Consider the following 25,000-nt stretch of genomic DNA (forward strand, 5'->3'; position numbering starts at 1 on the left):
TCGGAGTGGGGGGCACCGGCCGCATGGAGGACGACCCCGAGGGCGGGGGGGCACAGAGGGCGGCCACACCCGAAGAGGAGGAGGAGGAAGAGGAGGAGGTCTCGGGGGTCATCTGGGCAGAGGAAGGGCCCGAGCCCAACACAGGAACAGGTACCGATTTCAGGTTATAATCGGGGGTGGGAAACCCAACCTCGGGGTCAGGAACCCAACCTTTGGGGTCAGGAACCCAACCTCAACCCCACCTTGGGGTCAGGAATTCAACCTTGTGGTCAGGAACCCAACCTTTGTGGTCAGGAACCCAACCTCAAGCCAACCTTGTGGTCAGGAACCCAACCTTTGGGGTCAGGAACCCAACCTCAAGCCAACCTTGTGGTCAGGAACCCAACTGTAGGGTCAGGAACTCAACCTTAGGGTCAGGAACCCCACCTTGGGGTCAGGAACCCAACCTTGGGGTCAGGAACCCAACCTCAACCCAACCTTAGGGTCAGGAACCCAATCTTGGGATCAGGAACCCAATCTTGGGATCAGGAACCCAATCTCAGGGGTCAGGAACCCAACCTCAACCTAACCTCGGGCTCAGGAACTCAACTCTGGGGGTCAGGAACCCAAACTCAACCCAACCTCAAGATGGTGTGGTGACGGAAAGGCCCGTCCAGGCCTCGTGTGTGGGTGACCAGGTGTGCGTCGCTTCTCTCCACCCGCTTCAGCCCCGAAGTCCATCATGAAGAGGCACGGACTCCCGGCCACGGCCGAGCGGAAGACCCTCCAGTTCGTGGGGTTCCTGAACGGCGAGTACGGATCCCTCTTCCTTTGGATTTGGGGAGGGTCTGGGATCTAGATCTTGATGGAAGCGTGTTCGGCACACGTTCCTGACCATCTCCGTAAATCCCCGTCAGGTACGAGAGCACGTCCTCCAGTGAGGAAGAGGAAGAAGAGGAGGAAGAGGCGGCCACCCGCCAAAGCACACTGGAGACAGTGAGCCCATGGGATAGGATTCCTGAGTCCGCAAGCGTGTCCCCCCCCCCCAAGACTCCCATATCCACATGTATCCTGACACTCTCGATAGGACTCCCGTATCCGCAGTTGTATATCCCCCGAGACTCCCGTTGAGACTCCCATTAGGACTCCCGTATCCGCATGTACTCCCCTCGAAACTCCCGCCAGGACTCCCATATCTGCGTATATTCCCCTCGAGACTCCCGTATCCGCGTGTATCCCGAGACTCCCGTATCCGTGTGGACCCCTGTATCCGCAACCCTTCCAACTGGGTCTCTCTCTCTCCCGGGTGAGGCGTGGTTCGGGGCCTCCAGCCGGAAGGACTCCTCGGCGGAGGAAGTGTCCGTCCTCCTGGGGTCACTCTCGCCGGACACCCGGAGACGGCTCCTCGGACTCTCCGACGCGGACGGCAACACGGCCCTTCACTACAGCCTCTCCTACGGGAACTTCGGCATCGCCCAGCTCTTGCTGGACACAGGTGAGTGGCCAGGGGCGGGGTGTCCGAAATGGGGTGGGCGGGTCCGTGACGGACACCTGGATCTCGCTCTCTCCATGACCTCTGCTTTGACGGACACCTGGATCTGTCACTGTCTTTCGTTTAGGGTTCTGTCATGTCGACCGTCCGAACAAGGCCGGCTACACGGCGCTGATGCTGGCGGCCCTGGCGCCCATCCGGCGGGAGGAAGAGATGGACGTTGTCCGGAGGGTCTTCCGCCTCGGAAACGTCAACGCCAGGGCCGGACAGGTCGGACTCTAGTCGTCTACGATCCCGTTTGTTTACTTGTTCTATATTCTGTTATGCAGCTTCCTTTGCTCTATGTTTCCTGTGGGCGAGATCTGGGACTGCTCAGAGCTCAGACTCTTATCAATATTATAATATTGGAGATTACAACGTTCTTCAAGCTTCCTCTAGTATATGATCCTGTTTGTTTACATCTTGTATATTCTGTTATGCAGCTTCCTTTGCTCTATGTTTCCTGTGGGCGAGATCTGGGACTGCTCAGAGCTCAGACTCTTATCAATATCATCATAATATTGGAGATTACAACGTTCTTCAAGCCTCCTCTAGTAGTCTATGATCCTGTTTGTTTACATGTCATATATTCTGTTATGCAGCTTCCTTTGCTCTATGTTTCCTGAGAGAAACACATGGCGAGATCTGGGGCTGCTCAGAGCTCAGACTCTTGTATATTCTGTTATGCAGCTTCCTTTGCTCTATGTTTCCTGTGGGCAAGATCTGGGGCTGCTCAGAGCTCAGACTCTATGTAATATTATATTAATAATAATAGAGCTCAGACTCTTATCAATATTATCAAAATATTAGAGATTACAACGTTCAAGTCTTCTCTAGTTGTCTATGATCCTGTTTGTTTACATATTGTATATTCTGTTATGCAGCTTCCTTTGCTCTATGTTTCCAGTGGGCGACATCTGGGCTCAGACTCTTATCAATATTATCATAATATTATCAATATTATCATATAATATCATAATATCTCATAATATTGGAGATTACAACGTTCTTCAAGCCTCTTCTAGTATAAGATTATGTTTGTTTACTTATTGTATATTCTGTTATGCAGCTTCCTTTGCTCTATGTTTCCAGCGGGCGAGATCTGGGCTCAGACTCTTATCAATATTATCATAATATCATAATATTATCAAATAATATCATAATATCTCATAATATTGGAGATTACAACGTTCAAGCCTCCTCTAGTAGTCTATGATCCTGTTTGTTTACATCTTGTCTATTCTGTTATGCAGCTTCCTTTGCTCTATGTTTCCTGTGGGCGAGATCTGGGACTGATCAGAGCTCAGACTCTATGTAATATTATATTAATAATAATAGAATCTGAGAGAACGTCCGAATGTCCGTCTGTCCTTTCCAGGCGGGTCCGACGGCCCTGATGCTGGCGGTCAGCCACGGGAGGCAGGACATGGCCGAAGCCCTCGTGGCCGCAGGAGCTGACCCCGACCCGCCCGACGAGGAGGATGACACCTGTCAATCACACGGCCAGACTCTCACTGACCACTCTCTGGACAGTCAAGACCCGCCGGACAAGGACAACATCACAAAGATGACCACATGCCAATCACAAGGCCAGACTCCCACTGACCACTCTCTGGATGGTCAAGTCGCCATCCAAGACCCGCCGGACAAGGACAACGTCCCAGAGATGACCACCTGCCAATCACACAGCCAGACTCCCGCTGACCTCTCTCTGGACGGTCAAGTTGCCACCCAGGTCTCGCCGGACAAGGACAACGTCCCAATTATTATTATAATCGACGCTCCGGACGACCAGACCACTCCCCAGGACCACGTAAGGACCCCCAGAATAATAACCAACATCACAATAATAATATAATTATTATATTTTATTTATATTATTTATATAATTGAATATATTTATAATATAAATTTATATAATTTAGTAATATTATATATTATCTACATATACTTCTATTGTTATTTATTTTAACCATCATCACAATATAATATTTTATTTATAAATAATAGTATATATTAATTATTATATACTATTATTTTTTATTTATATACATTTATATTTATATATTTATAAAATAATTTATATACATTTTTTAGTTTAGTACTATTATATTATTTATATATATATATATATATATATATATATATATATATACATACTATTTTTCATTTTTAATATATTTTCTCTTATTGTTTTATTTATATAATATATATTTATAATATAATTTATATACATTTTTTAGTTTACTAATTATGTATATTTATATATATATACATACTATTTTTCATTTTTAATATATTTTCTCTTATTGTTTTATTTATATAATATATATTTATAATATAATTTATATACATTTTTTAGTTTACTAATTATATATATTTATATATTTATCATTAATATAATTTATATACATTTTTAGTTTAGTAATAATTATTATATATTATTTATATATATATACATACTATTTTTCATTTTTAATATATTTTCTCTTATTGTTTTATTTATATAATATATATATTTATAATTAATATAATTTGTATACATTTTTAGTTTACTAATTTTATATATATATATATATATATATATATATATATATATATATACTATTTTTATTTTTAATATATTATTTTCTCTTATATATTTATAATATAATTTATATACATTTTTTAGTTTGGTAATTTTATATATATATATATATACACACACACACACACACACACATGTATATACACACTATTTTTTATTTTTAATATATTAATTTCTCTTATTGTTTTTAGTATTTTATAATTATAATTTTTTATTATTATTATTGTCTTATTTCCTTGCAGGACAAGAAGGGGAAGCCGCCTTGCAGCGAGTGAGGAGACGTTATATTTTAATACACGGTTAAATAGATAGATTTATTTCTTGGTTGTTGGTATTGGTCTATCCATGGAATAAAGAGCAATACAATAATAATAAGAAGAAGAAGAAGAAGAAATCCAGCATATCTATCTTGTTTGCTGTGTCATAATAAAATAATAATAATATCTAATACCTAAGAATAATAGAAACATGATGCATGGCCAATGAAAAAGCACCGCACACCAGACTGAAAAGGAGGCAAACTCAAATTTATTTCAGTCCCGGGACATTTTCAATATTCTTGCTTCAAAATAGGTCTTGAGGGGCGTCAGGTCCAGCAGAAGAAGGGCTCTCGACCCATCTAATGAAGGAAAGGTGAAAAAGAATTAAAATTATTTTACGGGTTTCCGGTTCATTCAGTTCAACAGGGGATCAATGTCATGCAAAAGACTATTCCAGTGGAATAAAATAAAATAGAATAAACTATAATCAATAATACTAAACCATAATAATAAATTATAATCAAATAAATACACATAATTACAATTGGAATAATATCATATAATGATATCTATATATATAAAAGAGTGATGGCATCACGGCGACCCACAAAACAACAAAACTACAGGCCCCCCAACCTCGAAATTTGACAACACAACCCATCATCCATGCCTCCAGGTTGATACAACAAAAAGAAAAGAAAAATAAAGTCCTAATTAGAGGGAGAGGAATAATTGCCTTTATCCAATTGCTGCCAGTTAGAAGGCTAAGCTCCGCCCACTTGGTCTCCTAGCAACCCAATAAAAAATAATTAAAAACACTAAAAAATAATTAAAAACACTAAAAGATTAATACAATAAAATACTATAATAACAGAAAATAACTAAAAAAATAATACAAGAAAATAATAAAATAAAATAAATAAAAAGATAACATACACTAAAATTAATTAAAAAATACAAATAACGTCAAATAAAAATTACACAACAATTTTTAACCAATACCACCACCACTTTGCCACAGCAACGCGTGGCCGGGCACAGCTAGTATTATATAAATAAATAATATATGCATAGCATATTACTTAATTTCCTATATTCATAATATATTTATATCAAACATATACCTATATAGATATAAATATATTATATTCCTGTAACAGTAAATTACATAAATATATTGTTATATAATTATATACACACACACACGCATATATATATATAACATTATGTAAATATAATATTGTTATATATATTTATATGTTTATATATACGTGTGTATGTATATATATATATATATATATATATATAAAATTCAAAAATGGGCCGACCTTTCAGCGCAGGCGCCGTGCCTCTCTCTCGGACTCGAGGAGGGTGAGGACGTCTCCTTCTCGGACGGGGCCTTTCACGTTGCGGATGATGGACCGGCTGGTGTCGTCCATGAACTCCACGCGGACCTGAGTGGACAGACAGTGGACAGTCCTATTATGATCCAAGTCAGGCGAAATGTCAGGAGAGAGAGCTACCGCACAGGGCCAAAACAGCCCGGGAACCTCACCGCGACCCCAAGAAGGCCTTCGACAACATACGAATGTGATATGATAGCAAACAACCTCCAAGGATGCCGTCAGCCACAAAACGCAGGCGAAACGTCAGGAGAGAGTGCTACCCACAGGAAGGAGAGGTCCGGGGCCCGGTTCATTCAGCTCATTGGGGAACTGTCCGCACCGTCAGGCATAATATATAACATGACATAGGTGATGTTGGAGAGGCCTAGCTAATATCTATATCTATAAAAGAGTGATGGCATCACGGCAACCCACAAAACAACAAAACTACAGGCCCCCCAACCTCGAAATTTGACAACACAACCCATCATCCATGCCTCTAGGTTGATACAACAAAAAGAAAACAAAAATAAAGTCCTAATTAGAGAGAGAGAGAGAGGAAGAATTACTTTTATCCAATTGCTGCCAGTTAGAAGGCTAAGCTCCGCCTACTTGGTCTCCTAGCAACCCAATAAAAAAATAATTAAAAACACTAAAAAATTAATACAATAAAATACTATAACAGAAAATAACTAAAAATAATACAAGAAAATAATAAAATATAATAAAAAGATAACTTACAATAAAATTTATAAAAAAATACAAATAATGTCAAATAAAAATTATATAATTTTTAACCAATGCCACCACCACTTTGCCACAGCAACGCATGGCCGGGCACAGCTAGTAACAATATAATAAACATACCTAATATCGATAATAATATTACAATGTATTGCAACATACCGTAATACTGATAATATTATAATGCAAATACATCATAATAGTAATAATAATATTATAACGCAATACAACGTAATACTAAAAATATTATTACAATGCAAGACATTATACAGTACTAATCATATTATTACAATGCAACACAATATACTAATAGTATTACAATGCAACACAATATAATATTACTATAATGCAATACAACATAATATTAATAACATTATAAAGCAATACAACGTAATACTAATATTTTAACATAATACTAATATTATAATGCAATAAAATATAATAATATAACGTAACACAATACTACTAATAATAGTATAATACAACATAATACTGATAACAATATTATAATGCAATGCAACATAATACTATTATAAAGCAATGCAATGTAATATTAATATTATAATTCAATATAATACTAAAATAGTGCAATACATTATAATAGTATAATGTAATACGATACTAATAATATTATAAAGAAATGCAATGTAATATTAATATTATAATTCAATATAATACTAATATAGTGCAATACATTATAATAGTATAATGTAATACGATACTAATAATATTATAAAGAAATGCAATGTAATATTAATATTATAATTCAATATAATACTAATATAGTGCAATACATTATAATAGTATAATGTAATACGATACTAATAATATTATAAAGCAATGCAATGTAATACTAATATTATTTCAATAAAATACTAATAATATTATAATGCAATGCAACATAATACTAATAATATTATAAAGCAATGTACTAAAATATTAATATCATAACTAAATATAATACTAATATTATAATGCAATACGATATAATAATAATAGCATAATGCAATACAACATAATACTTCTAACAATATTATAATGCAATGCAACACAATACTAATAATATTACTAATAAATAAAACTGATAAAGTTTATAATAATAATAATGTGGTCTTTCTCCCACCCTGGACCATCATTCCACAGATATATATGCCATTAGCCACAGATGCAGGCGAAACGTCAGGGGAGAGTGCTACTACACAGGGCCACACAGCCATAGAAATAGCATTTATATCTATACTCCTATCTATAGATACAGATATATAGATATACACGACAGTGTCCAACCTCTGCGGGTGCCGTTAGACCAGAAATGAAGGCGAAACGTCAGGGGAGAGTGCTACCCCACATGGCCAGTCAACATATTAACATATCCGGAAGGCCCCCGACAACATATTAACATATATGATGATGTATAATAGCGTCCCGTCTTCTTTTCTCCTCACCTGGGTGCACTGGCCCTGGGATCCGGTGCGGCCTAGCACTTTGGTCACGCGGGCCAGCTTGATCGGCTGAACGCGGCTCGTGTCCATCGCGGCTGAAGGCTCGAGCGGAAAGAGTCACGTGGCCGCGCGCGGGCGCTTATATACCCTCCCAGGCCACGCCCACTTCCTCTCAAAGGCCTCGCGAGACTTCGCCTCATCTTGAGGCCTGTACCGCTAAACTCTCGCGAGAGCTTCGAACCTCCTCGCATACGTTCAAGTTCCTTGAATCAACTCATGCTTCTAAACTCTCGCGAGGCTTCGGGCAAATTGTCATTCCCCAACTTGTATACTAGCTAAACTCACGCGAGATTTGGGACAACCTGTTATTCCCCTCAGCAGGGGGTTGTAATAACCCTACTCGTTCAAAACATCGCGAGACTTCGTCAAATCTGAAGCCTATACCGGCTAAAATCTCGCGGGACTTCGAGGTTCTAATAACCCTATTCGTTCAAAACATCGCGAGACTTCGCCTCTTCTGAAGCCTATACAGGCTACAATCTCGCGGGAGTTCGAGGTTCTAATAACCCTATTCGTTCAAAACATCGCGAGACTTCGTCAATTCTGAAGCCTATACAGGCTACAATCTCGCGGGAGTTCGAGGTTCTAATAACCCTATTCGTTCAAAACATCGCGAGACTTCGCCTCTTCTGAAGCCTATACAGGCTACAATCTCGCGGGAGTTCGAGGTTCTAATAACCCTATTCGTTCAAAACATCGCGAGACTTCGTCAATTCTGAAGCCTATACAGGCTACAATCTCGCGGGAGTTCGAGGTTCTAATAACCCTATTCGTTCAAAACATCGCGAGACTTCGCCTCTTCTGAAGCCTATACAGGCTACAATCTCGCGGGAGTTCGAGGTTCTAATAACCCTATTCGTTCAAAACATCGCGAGACTTCGTCAATTCTGAAGCCTATACAGGCTACAATCTCGCGGGAGTTCGAGGTTCTAATAACCCTATTCGTTCAAAACATCGCGAGACTTCGCCTCTTCTGAAGCCTATACAGGCTACAATCTCGCGGGAGTTCGAGGTTCTAATAACCCTACTCGTTCAAAACATCGCGAGACTTCGTCTCTTCTGAAGCCTATACCGGCTACAATCTCGCGGGAGTTCGAACATCGCTCAACCCATCGCAGGACATCGCCTCCTCTCAAGTCTCTAAACTCTCGCGAGACGTGGGGCTTCATTCCCCAACCTGTATACTCCCTAAACTCTCGCGAGATTTGGAACAACCTGTTATTCCCCTCAGCTGGGGGTTCTGATGGACCGTACACATTCAAAACATCGCGAGACGTTGTCAATTCTGAAGCCTATACCGTCTAAAATCTCGCGGGACTTTGGGTCTCTGTCCTTCTACACGGGCTGTGAGGGATACCGGCTAAGCCACGCCTACTAAATCAACATATCGCGATACTTCGGCTCTTCAAGCCTCTACAGTTGCTAAAGTCTCGCGAGAACTGGAGTCCCTCATCGTCCTTGGTTACCACAGAAGTGAAGATGGCGTCGGCAACTAGTATCATCCGGAGGCTCCGCAATTTTTTCTCCGGGGTAAGGACATCTAATATATTTTGCCCGCTTCCTCAAGGCAACTGTTAAACAAGGCTCAGAAATATATATATATTTCCCCGTTTCCCGCTTCATTTGGTAGTCAAATGAGCCTGATCCCAGCCGCAAGGGATTGTGGGAAATGTAGTCTCCCAATGCACTGTATTGCCTTGCTCTTTGGGGGTCATAATGTTAACTTTCTCAAAAAGTGTATTTACAAACATTATATATTGACATATTCTATTAATATTATATTTTTGGGTCCTAAAGTAACTTCCCATTCATGTATATAGATATATAGATATATATAGATATATATATGTATGTTTTCTTATTTTATTATATTATATTACTATTACAGTATATTATAATATTCTTGTATTATATTACAATATAAACTATAATAATATAACAAGAATATTATAATATAATATAATAGTAATATAATAATAATATAAGAATATATATGTATATCTACATACATGAGTGGGAAGTTACTTTAGAACCCAAAAATTTAATAATAGAATATTAGTAACTTCCCATTCATGTATATAGATATATAGATATATATATGTATGTTTTCTTATTATATTATATTACTATTACAGTATATTATAATATTCTTGTATTATATTACAATATAAACTATAATAATATAACAAGAATATTATAATATAATATAATAGTAATATAATAATAATATAAGAATATATATGTATATCTACATACATGAGTGGGAAGTTACTTTAGAACCCAAAAATTTAATAATAGAATATTAGTAACTTCCCATTCATGTATATAGATATATAGATATATATAGATATATATATGTATGTTTTCTTATTATATTATATTACTATTACAGTATATTATAATATTCTTGTATTATATTACAATATAAACTATAATAATATAACAAGAATATTATAATATAATATAATAGTAATATAATAATAATAAACATATCTACATACATGAATGGAAAGTTACTAATATTCTATTATTATATTTTTGGGTCCTAAAGTAACTTCCCACTCATGTATGTAGATATACATATATATATATATGTATGGTTTCTTATTATTATATTACTATTATATTATAATCTTGTTATGTTATAGTTTATATTATAACAAGTTACTTTAGGACCCAAAAATATAATAATAATAATAGTAATAATAGAATATGTCAATATACAATGTTTGTAAATGCACTCCTTGAGAAAGTTAACATTGAGATTATATTATAGTTAATATTATAATATGATATATATTATCTTAGTTAATGTTGTATTATATTGCAATATAAACTATAATCATATAACAACATTAATATAATATATATCATATTATAATATTAACTATAATATCTCAATGTTAACTTTCTCAAGGAGTGCATTTACAAACATTGTATATTGACATATTCTATTATTATTATATTTTTGGGTCCTAAAGTAACTTTCCATTCATGCATGTAGCTATATATATATATATATATATATATGTTTTCTTATTATATTATTATTATATTACTATTATATTATAATCTTGTTATATTATTATAGTTTATATTGTAATATAATACAACATTAACTAATATAATTTATATCATATTATAATATTAACTATAATATAATCTCAATGTTAACTTTCTCAAGGAGTGCATTAATAGTAACATAATAATATAATAAGAAAACACACACACACATATATATATATATATATATCTACATACATGAATGGGAAGTTACTTTAGGACCCAAAAAATATTAATAATAATAATAGAATATAGATACGATAAATATAGATAATAGATACGATAAATATTTTCCACATGAAGCGGATACATGCTTTCCATGTTTAATCAAACAGATCTTTTTTTTTATTTTGCTCACAGAGAGACCTCCAAGCAAAGCTGCAGCTGCGCTACACAGAGATCTCCAAAAGGTAAACAATCAACAGGAGAGAAGAAGAGGTTTTGCATAGAAAACAACCTTTATTATTAGTGTTGTTATTGTTAAAAAGTGCAGTGCACTGATTAGAATGGCACTCAATAGATCCACTATGGCTTTATTATAATAATACCAATAATAATAATAATAATAATAATTAATAAAATAATAATAATAATAATAAAAGTAAATATAATAATAAAAGTATTGGAGAATGAGCACGCAAAGATACTGTGGGACTTCCGAATCCAGACTGACAAAGTTCTGGAACACAACACACCAGACATCACAGTTGTGGCAAAGAACAAGGTTTGGATCATTGATGTTGCCATCCCAGGTGACAGTCGCACTGACGAAAAACAACAGGAAAAACTCAGCCGCTCTCAGGACCTCAAGATTGAACTGCAAAGACTCTGGCAGAAACCAGTGCAGGTGGTCCCAGTGGTGATGGGCACACTGGGTGCCGTGCCAAAAGATCTCAGCCGGCATTTGGAAACAATAGACATTGACAAAATCACCATCTGCCAACTGCAAAAGGCCACCCTACTGGGATCTGCAGCATCATCCGAAAATACATCACACAGTCCTAGACACTTGGGAAGAGTTCGACTTGTGATTTTGTGATACGAAATCCAGCATGTCTATCATGTTTGCTGTGTCATAATAAAATAATAATAGTAATAATAATACATCACACAATAATAATAATAATAATAATAATAATACATCACACAGTCCTAGACACTTGGGAAGTGTTCGACTTGTGATTTTGTGATACGAAATCCAGCATATCTATCTTGTTTGCTGTGTCATAATAAAATAATAATAATAGTAATAATAATACATCACACAATAATAATAATAATAATAATAATACATCACACAGTCCTAGACACTTGGGAAGTGTTCGACTTGTGATTTTGTGATACGAAATCCAGCATATCTATCTTGTTTGCTGTGTCATACAACGTCCTTGTGTTGATAATAATAATAATAATAATAATATCCTTCTTTCTTCCAGGACGCAGCCTCCTCCGCACCTCCCCGTGGGGCCCAGCCACAAGTTGGCCGCCAATTCGTACTGCGCTCGGGATGGACGCAGAGAGACCTTCCCTCCGGTCATCCTGGTCTCTCCGCAGAAGGCTCTGCCGGCCGCCAGGTCTGTGCTCCTGGGTTATTATTATTACTCTAAACAAGAGCCTGGATGGCCATCTGTTGGGAGGGCTCTGATGGTGTGTTCCATCACTGGCAGAATGGGCTTCTATTATTATTATTATTATTATTATTATTATTATTATTATTATTATTATTATTATTATTAAGAGCCTGGATGGCCATCTGTTGGGAGGGCTCTGATGGTGTGTTCCATCACTGGCAGAATGGGCTTCTATTATTATTATTATTATTATTATTATTATTATTATTATAAAGAGCCTGGATGGCCATCTGTTGGGAGGGCTCTGATGGTGTGTCCCATCATTGGCAGAATGGGCTTCTATTATTATTATTATTATTATTATTATTATTATTATTATTATTATTATAAAGAGCCTGGATGGCCATCTGTTGGGAGGGCTCTGATGGTGTGTCCCATCATTGGCAGAATGGGCTTCTATTATTATTATTATTATTATAAAGAGCCTGGATGGCCATCTGTTGGGAGGGCTCTGATGGTGTGTCCCATCATTGGCAGAATGGGCTTCTATTATTATTATTATTATTATTATTATTATTATTATAAAGAGCCTGGATGGCCATCTGTTGGGAGGGCTCTGATGGTGTGTCCCATCATTGGCAGAATGGGCTTCTATTATTATTATTATTATTATTATTATTATTATTATTATTATAAAGAGCCTGGATGGCCATCTGTTGGGAGGGCTCTGATGGTGTGTCCCATCATTGGCAGAATGGGCTTCTATTATTATTATTATTATTATTATTATTATAAAGAGCCTGGATGGCCATCTGTTGGGAGGGCTCTGATGGTGTGTCCCATCATTGGCAGAATGGGCTTCTATTATTATTATTATTATTATTATTATTATTATTATTATTATTATTATAAAGAGCCTGGATGGCCATCTGTTGGGAGGGCTCTGATGGTGTGTCCCATCATTGGCAGAATGGGCTTCTATTATTATTATTATTATTATTATTATTATTATAAAGAGCCTGGATGGCCATCTGTTGGGAGGGCTCTGATGGTGTGTCCCATCATTGGCAGAATGGGCTTCTATTATTATTATTATTATTATTATTATTATTATTATTATTATTATTATTATAAAGAGCCTGGATGGCCATCTGTTGGGAGGGCTCTGATGGTGTGTCCCATCATTGGCAGAATGGGCTTCTATTATTATTATTATTATTATTATTATTATTATTATTATTATTATTATAAAGAGCCTGGATGGCCATCTGTTGGGAGGGCTCTGATGGTGTGTCCCATCATTGGCAGAATGGGCTTCTATTATTATTATTATTATTATTATTATTATTATTATTATTATTATTAAAGAGCCTGGATGGCCATCTGTTGGGAGAGCTTTGGTGTGTTCCCCCGTTGGCATAATGGGCTTCTATTATTATTGCATTTATTTATATAATTATAATACGTATATTTATTTTATAGCCTGGCTGGCCATCTGTCGGGAGGGCTTTGCTTGTGTCATCCCTTGTGGCAGAACGGGGTTGGTCTGGATGGCCCTTGGGGGTCCCGTTGAACTCTAGGATGTGCCGATTTCCCATTTCTCTTGCAGTCCGGAGTCTTCAGTCGCCACGGCGGAGAAGAAACCGGTCACGCCGGGCTTCCAGCCGCGGAAATGGGAACTCTCTAAGGACGAACCCTATTTGTGATCACGGGGCGGCCCTATATCTCTAAAACCTCTCTGCTTCGGATTCAATAAACTCTTAATTGAAACCGTTGTCAAGCGCTTGTTCCTTAAGGCTATTAAGATAGTAAACAATAGCAAATAGTAAGTAATAGTAACCAATAGCAACAGCAGCAAATATATTTATTTGTATTAATATTATAATAATAATAATAAAACTTTATTTTAATTGAAACTGTTGTCAAGCGCTTGTTCCTTAAGGCTATTAAGATAGTAAACAATAGCAAATAGTAAGTAATAGTAACCAATAGCAACAGCAGCAAATATATTTATTTGTACTAATATAATAATAATAATAATAATAATAATAATAATAATAATAATAAAACTTTATTTTAATTGAAACTGTTGTCAAGCGCTTGTTTCTTAAGGCTATTAAGATAGTAAACAATAGCAAATAGTAAGTAATAGTAACCAATAGCAACAGCAGCAAATATATTTATTTGTATTAATATAATAATAATAATAATAATAATAAAACTTTATTTTAATTGAAACTGTTGTCAAGCGCTTGTTTCTTAAGGCTATTAAGATAGTAAACAATAGCAAATAGTAAGTAATAGTAACCAATAGCAACAGCAGCAAATATATTTATTTGTATTAATATAATAATAATAATAATAATAAAACTTTATTTTAATTGAAACTGTTGTCAAGCGCTTGTTCCTTAAGGCTATTAAGATAGTAAACAATAGCAAATAGTAAGTAATAGTAACCAATAGCAACAGCAGCAAATATATTTATTTGTACTAATATAATAATAATAATAATAATAATAATAATAATAATAATAAAACTTTATTTTAATTGAAACTGTTGTCAAGCGCTTGTTCCTTAAGGCTATTAAGATAGTAAACAATAGCAAATAGTAAGTAATAGTAACCAATAGCAACAGCAGCAAATATATTTATTTGTATTAATATAATAATAATAATAATAATAATAATAAAACTTTATTTTAATTGAAACTGTTGTCAAGCGCTTGTTTCTTAAGGCTATTAAGATAGTAAACAATAGCAAATAGTAAGTAATAGTAACCAATAGCAACAGCAGCAAATATATTTATTTGTATTAATATAATAATAATAATAATAATAATAAAACTTTATTTTAATTGAAACTGTTGTCAAGCGCTTGTTTCTTAAGGCTATTAAGATAGTAAACAATAGCAAATAGTAAGTAATAGTAACCAATAGCAACAGCAGCAAATATATTTATTTGTATTAATATTATAATAATAATAATAATGGGGTGAGAAAAAGATAAGAATAAAACCACGGGGAGCAGATAGGGGCAAATTATTATTTATTTATTGGGGCAAATAGGCAGCAATCTCCCATTAATAGTAAATATATCCGGGTATTAAAATTAATATTTTATATGATTTATGTAGAATATATATATATATATATATATATATATATAATAGTACTGCTAATATAATAATAATATATCATAATATAATACAATATGATACGATATTAACATAGATATAAAATAGTACTGCTAATATAATTTAATAATATATCATTACAATATAATACAATATATCATAAGGTAATACAATATAATATTAATATATATATATATATATTATAGTACTGCTAATATAATAATATATCATAATATAATACAATATGATACGATATTAACATAGATATAAAATAGTACTGCTAATATAATTTAATAATATATCATTACAATATAATACAATATATCATAATGTAATACAATATAATATTAATATATATATATATTATAGTACTGCTAATATAATAATATATCATAATATAATACAATATGATACGATATTAACATATATATAAAATAGTACTGCTAATATAATTTAATAATATATCATTACAATATAATAAAATATTATATCATAATGTAATACAATATAATACGATATTAATATATATAATAGTATTGTTAATATAATAATATATAATTACAATATAATACAATATTATATCATAATGTAATACAATATAATACGATATTAATATATATAATAGTATTGTTAATATAATAATATATCATTACAATATAATACAATATTATATCATAATGTAATGAAATATAATATAATATTAATATATATATATATTATAGTGCTGCTAATATAATAATATATCATTACAATATAATAAAATATTATATCATAATGTAATACAATATAATACGATATTAATATATATAATAGTATTGTTAATATAATATATCATTACAATATAATACAATATTATATCATAATGTAATGAATATAATATAATATTAATATATATATATATTATAGTGCTGCTAATATAATAATATATCATTACAATATAATAAAATATTATATCATAATGTAATACAATATAATACGATATTAATATATATAATAGTATTGTTAATATAATATATCATTACAATATAATACAATATTATATCATAATGTAATGAATATAATATTAATATATATATATATATTATAGTGCTGCTAATATAATATATAATTACAATATAATACAATATTATATCATAATGTAATATAATACGATATTAATATATATATAATACTATTAATATAATATAATATATCATTACAATATAATATACAATATATCGTAATGTCATACAATATAATATAATATTAATATATATATATATTATAGTACTGCTAATATAATAATATATAATTACAATATAATACAATATTATATCATAATGTAGTAAAATATAATATTAATATATATAATAGTACTGTTAATATAATAATATATCATTACATTATAATATAATACAATATATCGTAATGTAATACAATCTAATGCAATATTATAATACAGTACAATAGAATACAATATTGTAATATAATATAATACAATATCATAATATATAATTACAATATAATATTTTATATATACATACAATATTAATAACAATGTAATACTGAGTTAGAGGTTGGCGCATGCGCGGTGAGGTCCACTCCGGTAAGGGGAGAGAACTGCGCATGCGTCACTCCAGCGAGGCGCTGCTTTCTGCGCCTGCGCCCATGTGGCTCGTTGGCGCATGCGCAGTCTTTCCCCGGCTTACCTGCATGCCCGCTGAGAAGTCATTCGGAGTGGCTCTCCCGTCAGAGCCGGTATGGGGCGATGGCTGCTCCCTTTCCTCTTCTTTCTGGCGGCAGCGGAGGCCGGTAAGCGGAGAGAGGCGGGAGGCCTAGCCGGGGAACCGGGCTGAGGTAAAAAACGGTTTTTCCCCGAGTCCCGAAGCCACGCTTCATTGGACGACGCCCATTGGTGGGTTGCTCCGCCGAGGAGCGCGGCGATTGGCCAGAGTTGCCACAGTCCCCGCCCCTCGGTAGGATCTTCGCCTTCTCATTGGCCATCCCCTTTTCTAGCCCCGCCCCTTTAGGAATGTCATTGAGTCCCCTCAGCTCCTGTGGACTCCAACTCCCAGAATTCCTGCGCCTCGGCCGCAATGGCTAAGGCTTCTGGGAGCTGTAGTTCGATAACGTTTTGGAACTTTTAAAGACTTATTTCGATGGGGGTTTGACTGTTTTGATAATTAAATATTGGTTGTATAATTAGTCATTTGATTACTTTTATATAAAAAATAAGGCTTTTCTATGTATATTCTGGTGTTCCATATGGGAACACATTCTGAATCATAATCATAATCATAAATATATTAATAATAATAATAATAATAATAATAATATGAAATCCAGCATATCTATCTTGTTTGCTGTGTCATAATAAAATAATAATAATAATAATAATAATAATACGAAATCCAGCATATCTATCTTGTTTGCTGTGTCATAATAAAATAATAATAATAATAATAATAATAATAATAATACGAAATCCAGCATATCTATCTTGTTTGCTGTGTCATAATAAAATAATAATAATAATATGAAATCCAGCATATCTATCTTGTTTGCTGTGTCATAATAAAATAATAATAATAATAATACGAAATCCAGCATATCTATCTTGTTTGCTGTGTCATAATAAAATAATAATAAATATAATATGCATACAGTAATAATAATATGGCGACAATAATAATAATATTGTGACAGTAATAATAGCAAATATCATATGCCTACAATATAATAAATATAAATATAATATGCTTACAGTAATAATAATAATACATATAATATACATACAGTAATAATAATAATAATACATATAAATATCATATGCCTACAATAATAATAATAAGGTGACAGTAATTAATTTAATACATATAATATGGTGACATTAATAATAATAAATATAATAATAATAAATCTAATATAATATGCTTACAGTAATAATAAGGCAATAGTAATAATAATAGTAAATAATAAATATGATATGCCTACAGTAGTAATAATAATAATGAATATAATGTTTACAGTGATAATAATATTAAATATGTTTACAGTGATAATAATAATAGAAATAGTAAATATTATGGCGACAGTAATAATAATAGTAATATTAATAATAATAATAATAATAATAATAATAATAATATGGCGACAGTAATAATAATTATAATTATAATATGCCTATAGTAATAATAATAAATATGCCTACAGTAATAATAATTATAATATGCCTACAGTAATAATAATAATAAAATAAAAATAATATGCCTGCGGTAATAATAATAATATGGTGACAGTAATATTAATAATAATAATAATAATAAATATGTTTACAGTAATAATAATAAATATAATACGCATACAGTAATAATAATAATATGCCTACAGAAATAATAATAATAATAATATATGCTTACAGTAACAATAATAATAGTAATAACATGCCTACAGTAATAATATTAATAATTATAATATGCCTACAGTAATAATAATATGGTGACAGTAGTAATAATAATATGCCTACAATAATAATAATAAATATAATACGCATACAGTAATAATAATAATAATATGCCTACAGAAATAATAATAATATATGCTTACAGTAACAATAATAATAGTAATAATATGCCTACAGTAATAATAATTATTATTATAATATGCCTACAGTGATAATAATATGGTGACAATAATAATAATAATAATAATAATAATAATAATGAATATAATAATACTAGCTGTGCCCAGCCACGCGTTGCTGTGGCATTTTCTGGTGGTGTTGGTGAGAAATTGTTGAGGTCGTGGTGGTATTGAATGTCTGTTGTAGGGTTGTCTTTATGTTTAGTATGCACACTGAAGTGGATTATGTGGCAGTGTGGAGTCAAGATAATCCAGTGCAAAGCAGATAATATAAGATTTAAATGGGTTATATTGCTATGTGGAAGGGCCTTGAGTCTACACTGCCATATAATCCAGTTAAAATCCGATAATCTGTATTTTATAGGCAGTATGGAAGAGGCCTAAGTGAGGCCTAACTCTGCCTGTCCCCTGGGCTGAGTAGGTTGCTAGGAGACCAAGTGGGCGGAGCTTAGCCTTCAAACTGGCAGCAATTGGATAAAAATTATTATTCCTCTCCCTGTAATTAGGACTTTATTTTTCTTTTCTTTTTGTGGTATCAACCTAGAGCCGTGAATGATGGGTTGTGTTGTCAAATTTCGAGGTTGGGGGGCCTGTAGTTTTGTTGTTTTGTGGGTCGCCGTGATGCCATCACTCTTTTATATATATAGATATGCCTACATTAATAATAATGATGAATGTAATATTATATGCCTACAGTAATAATAATAGATATAATATGCATACAGTAATCTATATATATAAAAGGATAAAGTTGCGGGCGCAGTGACTATAACAACAAAACTAAACATCCCACAAATACGAAACTTGGCAACACAATGCAAAAGCCTTGCCTTCCGGTTACAACAACACAACCACACCACAAAACCACAATCTGGACCCACAAAACTCACAACAACACATCATGACTATAACAACACAACTAAACGCCCTAGAAATACAAAACTTGGCAACACAACACAAAAGCCTTGCCTCCCGGTTGTAACAACACAACCACACCACAAAACCACAATCCGGACCCATAAAACTCACAACAATACATCGTGACTATAACAACACAACTAAACGCCCCAGAAATACAAAACTTGACAACACAACGCAAAAGCCTTGCCTCCTGGTTGTAACAACACAACCACACCACAAAACCACAATCCGGATGCACAAAACTCACAACAAAGCATTGTGACTATAACAACACAACTAAACGCCCCAGAAATTTGAAACTTGGCACACAACTAAATGCCCCAGAAATACAAAACTTGACCACACAACGCAAAAGCCTTTCCTCCCAGTTGTAACAACACAATCACACCACAAAACCACAATCCAGACCCACAAAATTCACAACAATGCATCATGACTATAACAACACAATTAAACGCCCCAGAAATACGATACTTAGCAAAACAACGCAAAAGCCTTGCCTCCCGATTGTAACAACACAATCACACCACAAAACACAATCCGGACCCACAAAACTGAAAAATTGAACAAGGTAACAGACTTCAAATACTACTACTAATGTGAGTATAAAGAAGGGTGGAGGTCACAGCATAAATACAACCTAATGTAGACTGACCAACACCACCAGACTCAGACACAGCAACGCGTGGCCGGGCACAGCTAGTAATAATAATAATAATAATATCTGGACCATGGTTAATGCTCTTCCCCTGTTTATGTTGCCCACTTCCTTTCTCTTGCAGAGGGCTCCCAGTGCGCCAATGTGGGGCAATTCCGCTGTGCGGACGGTGTCGGGCCTTGCCTGTCCTCGGGGCGCTTGTGTGACGGGCGCCGGGACTGTGCGGACGGCTCGGACGAGGCCGAGGAGCGCTGCGCCTTCTCCTCCTCCTTCTGCCGGGAGGACGAGTTCCGGTGCTCGCCGGGCGCCGAGTGCTACCCGCGGGCCTTCCTCTGCGACCGGCACCCCGACTGCCCCGACGGGGGGGACGAAAGGGGGTGCGCTGCCCAGGAGACGGACGCTCCGGCCACAACGGAAAAGACCCAGACAGGTGCGTTGGTTTGGTCCCCATCACGACGGTCCTCCCTCTATTATTATTATTATTATTATTATTATTGTATTATTACACGAGCATGTATTATTATTATTTCTCTCTCCTTTTAGAGGCCCTGGATGACCTTGAAAATACAGCGCACGAACACTGGGTGATTCTGACCATTGTTGGTGAGTTACCTTATCATATCTATATATATAAAAGAGTGATGGCATCACGGCAGCGGACAAAACAACAAAAGTAAACACCCCCCAACCTCGAAAATTGACATCACAACCCCTCATCCATGCCTCTAGGTTGATACAACAAAAAGAAAAGAAAAATAAATTCCTAATTAGAGGGAGAGGAATAATTGTTTTTATCCAATATAAAAAAGTGATGGAATCCTGGCGACCGACAAAACAACAAAACTAAACACCCCCCAACCTCGAAAATTGACATCACAACCCCTCATCCATGCCTCTAGGTTGATACAACAAAAAGAAAAGAAAAATAAATTCCTAATTAGAGGGAGAGGAATCATTGTTTTTATCCAATTGCTGCCAGTTACAAGGCTAAGCTCCGCCCACTTGGTCTCCTAGCAACCCACTCAGCCCAGTGTTAATAAAATAATGATAAAAAAATAAATACAAATAAGACAATAAAAAATTATAAAAAACACTGAAATAATTAATACAATAAAATACTATAACAAAATGACTAAAAATAATACAACAAAATAATAAAATATAATAAATAAAAAAGATAAGTGACAATAAAATTAATTTAAAAAAATACAAATAACGTCAAATAAAAATTCCACAAGTTTTAACCGATACCACCACCACTTTGCCACAGCAACGCATGGCCGGGCACAGCTAGTATTGTATATTATTATGCGTGCATTATTATTAAATCATCACATTTTTATTGTATCATTATCATCAGTATCATTAAATTATATAATAATATTTCATTATTCATAAAATATCATTATATTATCACATTATATCATCTAATATTTTTGTATGGTTATATTATATTGTTACCTGTATTATTATATTGTTATATTTTATTATTATTTGTATTATCATTATACTATATTATTATCGTATAGTATCATCTACTTATATTTTTATCATATAGTATCATCTCATATATCATCAAATATTTTATATTATTTTTATTATAACCTGTGTTATTGTCATACTATTATATTTTATTATTACCTGTATTATTATTCACATATTATATTTTATTATTATTCATATTATTTATTTATTTATTTACATCACTTTTACTCCGCCTTTCTCCCCGAGGGGACTCAAAGCAGCTTACAAAAATTCAGTACCTAAAAACAATGTAAAAACAACAATTCATTTAAAACAATCTACAAAACAACAATTCATATAAAACAGGTCGTCATTATATTATCATATATCAGCTAATATTTCAATATTAATTTTTATTATTGCCTGTATTATTATTCTCATATTATTATATTTTATTATTACCTGTATTATTACTATTATCATATTATTATATTTTATTATTATTCATATTATCGTCATTGTATTATATGATCATATCATCTAATATTTTGTATTACATTTTATTATCACCAGCTAATATTTCAATACTAATTTTTATTATTATTCTCACATTATTATATTTTATGATTATTCATATTATCACATTATATTATATGATCATATCCTCTAATATTTTGTATTACATTTTATTATCACCAGCTAATATTTCAATACTAATTTTTATTATTATTCTCAAATAATTATATTTTATGATTATTCATATTATCGTCATTATATTATATGATCATATCCTCTAATATTTTGTATTACATTTTATTATCACCAGCTAATATTTCAATACTAATTTTTATTATTATTCTCAAATAATTATATTTTATGATTATTTATATTATCGTCATTATATTATATGATCATATCGTCTAATATTTTGTATTACATTTTATTATCACCAGCTAATATTTCAATACTAATTTTTATTATTATTCTCAAATAATTATATTTTATGGTTATTCATATTATCGTCATTATATTATATGATCATATCGTCTAATATTTTGTATTACATTTTATTATCACCAGCTAATATTTCAATACTAATTTTTATTATTATTCTCACATTATTATATTTTATGGTTATTCATATTATCGTCATTATATTATATGATCATATCCTCTAATATTTTGTATTACATTTTATTATCACCAGCTAATATTTCAATACTAATTTTTATTATTATTCTCAAATAATTATATTTTATGATTATTTATATTATCGTCATTATATTATATGATCATATCGTCTAATATTTTGTATTACATTTTATTATCACCAGCTAATATTTCAATACTAATTTTTATTATTATTCTCAAATAATTATATTTTATGGTTATTCATATTATCGTCATTATATTATATGATCATATCCTCTAATATTTTGTATTACATTTTATTATCACCAGCTAATATTTCAATACTAATTTTTATTATTATTCTCAAATAATTATATTTTATGATTATTCATATTATTGTCATTATATATGATCATATCCTCTAATATTTTGTATTACATTTTACTATCACTAGCTAATCATTCAATATTATTTTTTATTATTATTCTCACATTATTATATTTTATTATTACCTGTATTATTATTATTCTCATATTATTCTATTTTATTACTGCCCAGCACTCCTGGTCTTGGCGGCCGCGGTCCTTGTCTCATATTTTTATATTTTATTACTACCTGTATTATTATTATCATATTATATTTTATTATTATTCATATTACAGTCTCATATTTTTATATTTTATTTTATTTTTATTTTTTTTCGTGTCAGGAGCAACCGGTGTTGCTTCTGGAGTGAGAGAATTGGCCGTTTGCAAGGACGTTGCCCAGGGGACATTGCCCGGATGTTTTGATGTTTTACCATCCTTGTGGGAGGCTTCTCTCATGTCCCCGCATGTATATTTTATTATTACCTGTATTATTATCATATTATATTTTTATTATTCATATTATTATTATTATTCTCATATCATTCTATTTTATTACTGCCCAGCACTCCTGGTCTTGGCGGCCGCGGTCCTTGTGGTCAGTCTTCCGCGGCCGGTCAGTCGCGACGCCAAGTCTCTCCTGTTGAGATTCCGCCTGGATCAGGCCTCCGAGGAGGAGCTCATGAGGAAAGAGCAGCCCTGACGTCCGTTTCAGAACTGGATTATAGAGGAGTCTGCACTGCCACTTATCCCAGTTTCGAGGCAGAACGGACGGGTCTCCGAGAAAAAGAAGGATGCAAAAAGAGGAGGAGAAATCGTTTCAGTTCCCTTCGGGGTGGTGGATTATAAACACAGAAACGGACGCGGACGGGCTCTCCTTCCTTCCCGAAATCCGGAAAACGGGGAAGACGTGGCTCGCCTGGACACGGTCAGAGCCAGGATGGGTAAGGGACGATGGGAGTTGTGGTTTGAGACGCACGTCCAGACACACTTCTCTTGTATTTTCCTCATAGTGTCCCATTCTCATTGAAAATCCCATTGGGGATCCCGTCAGGTCCACTAACTTATACATTTTGCCGCACTT

General features: G+C 33.4%; 4 protein-coding genes across 4 annotated transcripts in view; 3 read left to right on the forward strand and 1 right to left on the reverse strand.

The window, feature by feature from the left end:
* Positions 1 to 4,547, forward strand: part of LOC134295017 (KN motif and ankyrin repeat domain-containing protein 2-like) — a 7,452-nt gene extending 2,905 nt beyond the window's left edge. The window contains exons 3-9 of the mRNA XM_062966978.1: positions 1 to 150; positions 708 to 792; positions 897 to 975; positions 1,291 to 1,474; positions 1,599 to 1,741; positions 2,889 to 3,323; positions 4,340 to 4,547. The exon at positions 1 to 150 is cut by the window's left edge and continues 564 nt beyond it. Coding sequence (XP_062823048.1) covers positions 1 to 150; positions 708 to 792; positions 897 to 975; positions 1,291 to 1,474; positions 1,599 to 1,741; positions 2,889 to 3,323; positions 4,340 to 4,372 — 1,109 coding nt within the window. The 3' untranslated portion in view covers positions 4,373 to 4,547. The remainder of the gene's footprint in view (positions 151 to 707; positions 793 to 896; positions 976 to 1,290; positions 1,475 to 1,598; positions 1,742 to 2,888; positions 3,324 to 4,339) is intronic.
* A 56-nt stretch (positions 4,548 to 4,603) lies between these two features.
* Positions 4,604 to 8,092, reverse strand: LOC134295018 (small ribosomal subunit protein eS28). The gene is made up of 3 exons (XM_062966979.1): positions 7,932 to 8,092; positions 5,686 to 5,811; positions 4,604 to 4,716 (listed from the first exon to the last, which is right to left on the reverse strand). Exons 1-2 carry the CDS (start codon positions 8,016 to 8,018, stop codon positions 5,689 to 5,691), a joined length of 210 nt encoding a protein of 69 aa, XP_062823049.1. The 5' UTR covers positions 8,019 to 8,092; the 3' UTR covers positions 4,604 to 4,716; positions 5,686 to 5,688.
* Positions 8,093 to 9,364: 1,272 nt separating this feature from the next.
* Positions 9,365 to 14,397, forward strand: LOC134295019 (NADH dehydrogenase [ubiquinone] 1 alpha subcomplex subunit 7-like). The gene is made up of 4 exons (XM_062966981.1): positions 9,365 to 9,518; positions 11,412 to 11,461; positions 12,488 to 12,625; positions 14,232 to 14,397. Exons 1-4 carry the CDS (start codon positions 9,468 to 9,470, stop codon positions 14,326 to 14,328), a joined length of 336 nt encoding a protein of 111 aa, XP_062823051.1. The 5' UTR covers positions 9,365 to 9,467; the 3' UTR covers positions 14,329 to 14,397.
* A 2,972-nt stretch (positions 14,398 to 17,369) lies between these two features.
* Positions 17,370 to 25,000, forward strand: part of LOC134295015 (potassium voltage-gated channel subfamily V member 2-like) — a 12,005-nt gene continuing 4,374 nt past the window's right edge. The window contains exons 1-4 of the mRNA XM_062966976.1: positions 17,370 to 17,592; positions 21,081 to 21,386; positions 21,500 to 21,559; positions 24,483 to 25,000. The exon at positions 24,483 to 25,000 is cut by the window's right edge and continues 3,302 nt beyond it. The gene's annotated coding sequence lies outside the window, so the exon portion shown is untranslated. The remainder of the gene's footprint in view (positions 17,593 to 21,080; positions 21,387 to 21,499; positions 21,560 to 24,482) is intronic.

This window comes from Anolis carolinensis, unplaced genomic scaffold (assembly GCF_035594765.1).
Source record: "Anolis carolinensis isolate JA03-04 unplaced genomic scaffold, rAnoCar3.1.pri scaffold_59, whole genome shotgun sequence".
Classification (NCBI taxonomy): domain Eukaryota; kingdom Metazoa; phylum Chordata; class Lepidosauria; order Squamata; family Dactyloidae; genus Anolis; species Anolis carolinensis.

Excerpts from the sequence above, each read along its gene's own strand:
- LOC134295018 (XM_062966979.1), bottom strand. The coding sequence starts at position 8,018 with ATGGACACGAGCCGCGTTCAGCCGATCAAGCTGGCCCGCGTGACCAAA. Across the intron at positions 5,812-7,931 it reads CCCAGGGCCAGTGCACCCAG|GTCCGCGTGGAGTTCATGGA; the intron begins GTGAGGAGAAAA and ends CTGTCCACTCAG.
- LOC134295019 (XM_062966981.1), top strand. The coding sequence starts at position 9,468 with ATGGCGTCGGCAACTAGTATCATCCGGAGGCTCCGCAATTTTTTCTCC. Across the intron at positions 11,462-12,487 it reads TACACAGAGATCTCCAAAAG|GACGCAGCCTCCTCCGCACC; the intron begins GTAAACAATCAA and ends TCTTTCTTCCAG. Across the intron at positions 12,626-14,231 it reads AAGGCTCTGCCGGCCGCCAG|TCCGGAGTCTTCAGTCGCCA; the intron begins GTCTGTGCTCCT and ends TTTCTCTTGCAG.